At 40.6% G+C, this 8,212-nt stretch overlaps 1 protein-coding gene across 1 annotated transcript; it reads left to right on the top strand.

Annotated features, from left to right (window-relative positions):
* The first annotated feature begins 5,167 nt into the window (after window positions 1-5,167).
* On the top strand, window positions 5,168-7,537 carry LOC115734865 (homeobox-leucine zipper protein HAT5-like). Its single transcript, XM_030665839.2, has 3 exons — window positions 5,168-5,574; window positions 6,364-6,758; window positions 7,005-7,537. Exons 1-3 carry the CDS (start codon window positions 5,463-5,465, stop codon window positions 7,434-7,436), a joined length of 939 nt encoding a protein of 312 aa, XP_030521699.1. The 5' UTR covers window positions 5,168-5,462; the 3' UTR covers window positions 7,437-7,537.
* The last annotated feature ends 675 nt before the right edge of the window (window positions 7,538-8,212 follow it).

Here is an 8,212-nt window from a genome sequence, read left to right as displayed (position 1 = left end):
TCGTGAAGTTGAACCGATTCGAGATTGGAAGCACATCCACGAACTAATTTGAATGATACTTATCTATAAATTTAAATGGAATTTCGATATTTTCATCTTGGAGAGTGAGATGCGATGAAATTATTTTGAAATGAGAAACAATGTCACCGCAATCCCCGAATCATGAGACGTTCATCGGATAGGATTATGCTTAGAAAATCTAAGATTTGGGAAAATCTATCTAAATGCCCATAGGATGAGAGATACAAGATGTTTACGAATTTGCATCATAACTCACTTTCCAAAACTCAAATCAATCTTTGAATTTAATCCCGGGTAAATTTGAGATCGACATCCACCTAAAGGTTCGCCTCTTGATACATCAAAACAATAGCTTAAATTCATATTCTCGCGCGTTAGCGCAAAAGAACTTCTCAATTATTTTTCGAGAAAATTTCAAATAAAGACCCGAAGTGCTCTCATTTTCTCAAATAAAAGCATAAAATGGACTTTATTTTAAATAAGATCTTGAAGTGGCCAAATCTTCTCAAATAAAAACCCGAAGTAGCCAAATCATATCAAATAAAGACTTTTGGCCATGTGGCGAGCATGTGACTATTTCGGCCATCAAAGAAGGGATATTTTAGTCAAAAAAATTCTAACTATATAATTTTCTAAAATCTTTTATTTGTTACTTTTCTTTTATTTTCCTTTTTTCCTATCTTTTCTTTTTTCTTTTTCTCCTTCCCTCTCGGCCATAGTCGACCATTGACGGCCATCAACGACCTCCAGCGAGGGTCACCCTCTCCAAATTCGACGAGGTGGTGAGGGCGTTCCTCACAAGCGTTGGGCGAGGGTTGTTGAGTCCGGCAATGGCCGGCGAAGAGAAGAGGAAAAAAGAAAAAAAACAACACTAAGGAAAAAGATAAAAATACCCTTCGACCAGTGAGGTCAAGCTCTTCTTTGAGACTAATATGACCACTTTAAGCTTTTATTTGAAACAAAGTCCACTTCATACTATTATTTAATACGATTTGGCCAGTTCATGTGTTTATTTGAAACAAAGTCCACTTTATGCCCTTATTTAAGAAAATAATGACACTTCAGGCTCTTCCCTAAAAATCCTTTCAAAAGTATGCAATAACTTAAAAAGTCATTTCATATTTGATCCGAAAAAATACTTATTTCAAAAATAATGAACCGTTTTAGTTATTGGGCTTTTGCTTCTTACCATAATGGATCAAGAGACAAGCCCAAAATCCATTTTTCTTTTTTTTGTCAATAGGCCCAAATTGAAAAGGGGATTGGATCTGACTCCTAGCAAACACGTGCAATATGTCACGTGTGCGCACGTATCTACTATCCGTATATTGCAAAAATAGAATTATGAATCGGATTACACATCGGCTGCAGTTGTCCTGTCGATATCTACGATTTGAAATAGGAGAGGCGAGGATTGGATAATCGAGAGTCTATCGAGTCTCGAATTTGTTTTATCCTTATTAAATTGGCGAGGAGACCCGTATTCATAATAAGAATTTTTTGCGAAAGTTAAGGTCTCGTTTATATTATGAAAATTGGGTACGCTACACTACACTCCCAAGGCAATACGAAAACTAGAGGAAGTGAAGGCGGATTGAAAGGTGCATTGCAACCTAAAATCCAATCCATCTCGACAAGACATCGATCGACTAGAACATATCCAATAAAAAAATTAATTAGAGAAATTGCAAGCTTCAAGTGATCGGATGAGGCCAATCAAAACGATAAGCTCGAATTCCTTTGACACGATGGCTTGTGGGCCCACGTGCAAGTTGATATGGCCCAATGGGTCCTCACGTGTCGGAGCCCCGGTCGCCGGGTTGGCTGATTTGACCCGGTCGACGTTGGAGAAGCTTTTCTTTCTCGCAACCTTTAGTTAGCATTTCTCCTATGCTCCTAGTATTGCGAAAAAAAACACCACCTTCACATTGCAATGACCAAATTACCCTCCGATCCCTTCTCTCTTATTTTAGTCTGAATCGAATCATATTTAGTCGTCATTTTAAAGCTCCTCTTATTTTATGCAGAGTTTGATTTAAGGATAAAGTTAAGTCAAAAGATCCCAATTCAAGATAAATTTGAGGAAGTGGGATCTCTTTAGGATCTATTCCGGCATTTAGAAATTGATTAATTGGCAAAGATACGTGTACTTGATGACCCGCCTAAAAAAGAGATCCAAGTCCTAGTAAACCTGTTGAATGGTGATTCGACATAAATTCTACGTATTGGAACTAGGCCGATTTTGGAGTAGCTTTGTGATAATGTTTGACATTTTCATATTGAGGATGTGATTGTTACTATACTTTCGACAAATCTTCGAAGAAAAAGAAACATGTATAAGCGTGAAATTCTCATTGTAATATGCGATAAGACCCAATTTATGTTTCCATCAGAAAAGATAATGATATAACAAATTTGGAGCCCCTCACTTTAAATTCCAATAGAAATATTAAGGGGAAAAATGAGATTGAAAGATTAAGGCCGTGTGCGATGCCGGGTGAGGTGTTGCGGCCTTCGCTCATAGCCAACGAGGGCTAGGCAACTCTTGCCCAATGGCCGACAAGGGCCCGATAACCTTCGTCATCCGTTGAAGAAGAAAACCAAAGAAAAAACAAAAAAATACAAAAAAAAATTAATATAAAACATTCGAAAGATATATTGAAATATGATTAAAGATTGTCCAAGTCGATCCTGATCGTACCACGTAGGACTGCTGGCATTTATGCCAACGATTCTCGACCAATATGATTCAATTGGCAAAAAAGGTAAAAAATTCTAAGACTCAATTGACAAATTTAAAAATTGTATGACTAAATTAATAAAAATGCAATAGATTTATGAATTTTTGGACAATTTTCCTACCCAATTTATGCTTCCTACATGGGAAAGAGAACTAAAAAGAGAAGAATATAATAAATTTGGAGCTCATCACTCTAAATTCCACTAGAAAGATTAAGGGCAATTTTGTCTATTTAGACAAAATGAGATGGATGGAGACGGAATTTGGTTGATCCGTCTTTCGACATGAGTCAAATGTCGGTCCACTTGGTGATATTCAAGCCGGTTTCGCATGCGGTCCCATTATCTTCGCTCATCTTCGAAAAGAACAGGTTGTAATATCTCCGAGGCTATAGTTTTAGACTTTGACTTCCGCCTTTGTCACGAGCTGGATTTGAACTAGCGCTTCCGAACGCGAAAAGGACCCCGAGACTATTCCTGTGAGTCCTCCTATAGTGAACAATCGGGCTGATCCGGTATCTTCTTCATTCAAGCGACGATACAGAAGAAGAACGAAACGAAGTGAGAGGTCGTGTCTTGCCCAAAAACTTTCTTTTTTCTCATTGGAGAAAGACTCTCCCTTGGCGAGGTTTTACACATAGAGCCAGCTACTTTCTTTACCTCGCTTGCCGTTAGTCCGTCTAGCGCCTTTCGATTGGGGTCCTCCCCGGGAGGTAGACCGCTTGGGTTATATTTATTTGATAGTCGCTACTCAATCAATCGGCGCAGCATCCAAGGATCACTATTGATGCTTAAACCGGCATATCAACCTCATCAATCGAAACTGGAATCGGAACCGCACAAGGAAATAAAACTCAATCTTGGCATCATAGAAAAAAGTCAATGTCGATCCCGGCGTAACCCTATCAAAGTCCCCCACACTAACCAATGTTTACCTCATTACACTCGAAAGATTATAATATTTAAACCATGTTCCTGCCATAGATTAGCACGTTAAACCGTAATTAACACATTTCCTAATTCTTTGCGGACGGTAGATCGCCACCCCACTCGCCTTTCGATCGCGACTGATTTGGACGTGTTCCTTCTTCGTCTTGGCCTGTTGGACTTTGTGGTTTTCCCCTCTGTCTTTTTTTTTTTTTCATTCTTATTCCCCATTCTAATCTTCCTCTTCCATAGTTGAATGAAAGCCACGAGACCGAGCCACTCAATGCATTGAACAGTGCTCGAGCTACCCGACGGTTCGTTCACGACATGATTAGAGTTCGCCGTCTTGTAAGAAGAAAAACTGTAATTTCTTTGTCGGCGGGCTGCTGCGCTCGATCTTAAATAAAATAAGAAAAATTACCACCGACCTTTGTCATGCTAAAAGAGAGAGAGAGAGAGAGAGAGAGAGAGAGAGAGAGAGAGGTTTCGCAATTTGATTGGTCCAAAGTGGCAGCTTAATGCTGATGTCACCTTGCATGCCTTCTTCTGCTTCCTGTTTTCTCCATTCTTGGGATTGTGGAGTTGAAAGACTTGGTTGGAGCACCATCGTTCTTCCATTATATTTATTTCTCGTGAAGTGTCATACTGAATTTGTCTTCATTTCGATTTTGCCACTTGTTCTTAAGTTGGGATTAGACCTGCCTTTCCTCTAATTAATGTTAAACAAAAACTAAAACAGTTCACCTCGCACACAAATTTTTTTATTTTTTAAGATTTATATTCTAGTAAGGACCCTCGGATGTCCATAAGTTTAGGGTGTTCACATAAAAGATCGTAACGAAAAATCGCTTCGGACTAGTGTCCATAATATAGAATTTGAAAGCATATGAAAATCCACATGAAAGCTTCTCACACGCAACGGTATAAGCTTGCCTGTGTGATTGCAGTAGGAGTTGTAATGTAATATTCATCGATATAATATTGTTAACAATAAAGTAGACTGCATCAATTGAAACATGACTAAAACTTGTTATAATCGAATCTCTAAAAGTTGAAATCAACTTTATCGAAATAAGGTGAATTGATAGCCTTAACAAGAAAAATAATAAGAAGACTAATTCGCTCTTTTAGGTTTATATTAACTTCGAATAAATGAATCTTTCGTCATGGTTGATGTCTCATAAAAAAGACGTTGGCATATTCTAAAAATGAGATTTTTTCCGCGAACGGGCAGAAACATTCTGACCTCGAACCATGTTAGAGAATACAACAATTCTTATAAAATGATAAGTGATAATAAATAAGCATACTTTATCAAAACTTTTTGTCAATTAATCAAGATAATCGTTTTATGCCTAGAATTATATTCTTCCCACTCGCAACGCACCTCCAACTCTCAAGTCTATAAAACCACAGAGAAGAACTCTCTCCGTTCTCTCATTGTCTCTCCCTCGGTGGCTCAGTCTCTCTCTTTCTCTCTTCTCTCTCTCTCTCCCCCATCTGCCACCGTATCTTCTTCACTTGCGATCCTCTTCCTTGTCGACACAGTCTCTCTGGGCTCCTCCAAAAAAATTTTGAGCTTCCGAGTGATGGGTGTGTCCTGCCGGTGCTCCCACACGTCCCACATCACCGAGATCATCATGACCAGCTTCTTCCGCCACAAGTCCTAAGCACTTCGTCTCTCCAATTTCAAGACTCCTCCTTTTTTCGTTTCGCCTCGATGGCGTCGAGCTAGAAACCAATTCGACCCAGATAAAAAAGCACGCGGATTGTCCATGGCGGGTGGTGGTTGTGGGGGTTCGGCGGCGATCGCGTCTTTGCTGCAGAACCAACGAGTCTCTTCCTCTTCCGACGCCTTCTTCTTTTACGGGTCTTCTTTTTCTCTGGGTATGAATCCTGTGCTCTTTTCCATACAGGACTCGTTTTGTTTCTGCATAATCTGTGTATTTATTGCTATGAACATGTTTATGATTGGACAATCTGGGGTTCGTTGACATATGGGTATGTATCGTACGACTTTTGTTGGCGTCTCTTTTTTTTTTTTTTCCTGGGTCAAAATCTTTTGTTGGGGTTGACTGGCTGAGTCTAGTTAGAAAGATCAACAGGCATGTAGATTTGATGGAGAGTTTCTCCTGCAAAGATCCTTACCCGGTTAAATCGTGATACAAGTGATGGGCTTTACTGAAGTTGCCGGATACAGAGTACTCTGTCGTCGCTCGATCCGAGGATGAATGGTTAAAGATTCTCTGAATTTCATTCATCAATAAAGTTTAATGGAGGGTCACAATGCGCCTTGTGAAAAGATGCTCTTTTGCACACGGATCTCACACCACCATCTTCCATCAGTACTGTCGTTCTCCGGGCTTTCATCAGCCATTAGTTTAGCAGCATGGAGTGAACTGCTAGTGTTTTCATTCTAGATCTGTTGTTCTGAGGTGCTTCTAATGGGCTACTCTCAATCTCGAACTAGACCCCGTAAAGAATAATAACTCAGGTGACACAGAGGTTTAAGTTTACAGCCCGTGAATTTCCCACAAACCATAATCGCTTTTGAAGGCTGTGAAGATTTTTGTTTGATCAAGCAGTATATAACTTGTGTAACTTATAGGAAGAATTTAGTTCTCTAAGATGGGAGCATCTTCTGGGTGTTTCATTGCGGGCTCTTCTGTGGTTCAGGATCAAGATCCATGGTGAGTTTCGAAGGTGCTAACGGTGTGAACGAATCGAAGAACTCCTTTTTCCAAGCGTTTGATCACCATGAAATTGGGGAGGAAGACTTGGACGACTATTTCCATCAACCGGAGAAAAAGAGGAGGTTAACGACTGAGCAGGTCCATTTCCTCGAGAAGAACTTCGAACTGGAGAACAAGCTCGAGCCAGAAAGGAAGATCCAGCTCGCTAAGGACCTCGGTTTGCAGCCCCGGCAAGTTGCCATATGGTTCCAGAACCGCCGGGCCCGATGGAAGACCAAGCAACTGGAGAAGGAATACGAGGATCTGCAAGCTAGCTATAACAGCCTCAAGGCTGACTGCGACAGCCTCCTCAACGAAAATGATAAGCTCAAAGCTGAGGTGAAAACTATACCGAAACATTCAAATACTAAATTCCCAATTAGTGCGAAATCTTACTATTCTAGTCGAATGGTTTAAAGATTCTAGGATTAACTCACATAGCACAATAGCCACTGTTTCATTGCTTTTGCTGGACTTCTGTCATCGTATCGGCTGGAGGGGATTATTGAGAAATGAGGAAGAGCTTGGAGCCTTTTGAATATTTAGCTTTGAATATGCTAATATGGTCAAGATGTCACTCTGCAGGTTCTTGTCCTTACGGACAAGCTTCTTATCAAAGCAAGAGGAACGAAAAATTCCAAACCAGCCAAAACATCATCTCGTGGACCACTAGAGAATCCCGTCACCTGTTCCAACGACGAAGAAGAGAGAATTTCGACGGTGCCCTTTAAACAGGAAGATATCTGTCCTGGCAAAAGCGAGATATTGGATTCCGGTAGTCCAAATGGTGGCTATTCTCCGCTAATAGAGCACGGCGATTCCTCCTATGCTTTCGAGCCTGACCTTTCGGATACATCCCTGGACGAGGAAGACGTGCAGAATGAGAACAACCTACAGCATCCCTGCGTCTTTCCGAAGCTAGAAGAGACTCAAGATGATTACCCCATCCCGTCCGCAAACTCATGCCATTTCGGATTCGCTCCTGAAGATCAAGCCTTCTGGCCATGGCCTTACTAAGCAATATTGGTATCTCTTTGCTTGTTTCTTCCATGAAACTGCACTTTTTGTGAATTATGACTATAAATATGCAATCAACTTCATCGATGGTGCTCAATGCAGATTTGATGCTGTACTCTGCAGTAGTTTTTACTCTTTCCGGCCAAAAATCACGTGAGTAGTTGTAGACCTCGCCTTTTGCCGTGCAACTATCTGTGTATCGAAAGAAAGTTTGTCCGCAATCTCAATCATCTGATGTTCTGATACCTGAAGAGGCGCAAATGCTATTTGACATGATGTGTTTGTGCATGATGGAGGGAACCATCGCCACTCTGATGGTCCGACCGACGCATGCTTAAAAACTTTGCAAGATTGGGGAATGCCCGAAATTCCCGTGGCGCTTGTCTCCTCTTTCCGATGTCCGTCCGATCTATGGTTATCCGTGTCCAGATTCCAGAGACTATCAGAGAACTTCCTTAGGAGCTGTTAAGATTTTAAGGAATGTCATTTTGAAATGGTTCCATTTCTTAAACCTTAGGACAAGGTCTTGAGTCTTGAGGTGGTTCACTCCGCTTCATGCCACCGTATGTGAACTTCTTCTGACGAGAGTATTTAATCATGTGGAAGTTGGGAAATCTTAATTGAGCTTAATACATTATTAGCGCAGATGATTAGAGCATAATTAGCTGGTGGCCCTCTTCTTTAATGTCCATGTTGTTGTGGGTCAAGGTGCTCTTTAGACTAGACTGTAGAGGTCGCTTTTAGACGTGAGCATTTTCTAGAAGGGAAGGATTAAT

Source organism: Rhodamnia argentea, chromosome 7 (genome assembly GCF_020921035.1).
Source record: "Rhodamnia argentea isolate NSW1041297 chromosome 7, ASM2092103v1, whole genome shotgun sequence".
Taxonomy (NCBI): Eukaryota; Viridiplantae; Streptophyta; class Magnoliopsida; order Myrtales; family Myrtaceae; genus Rhodamnia; species Rhodamnia argentea.
This window is presented reverse-complemented; position numbering and strand designations above follow the sequence as displayed.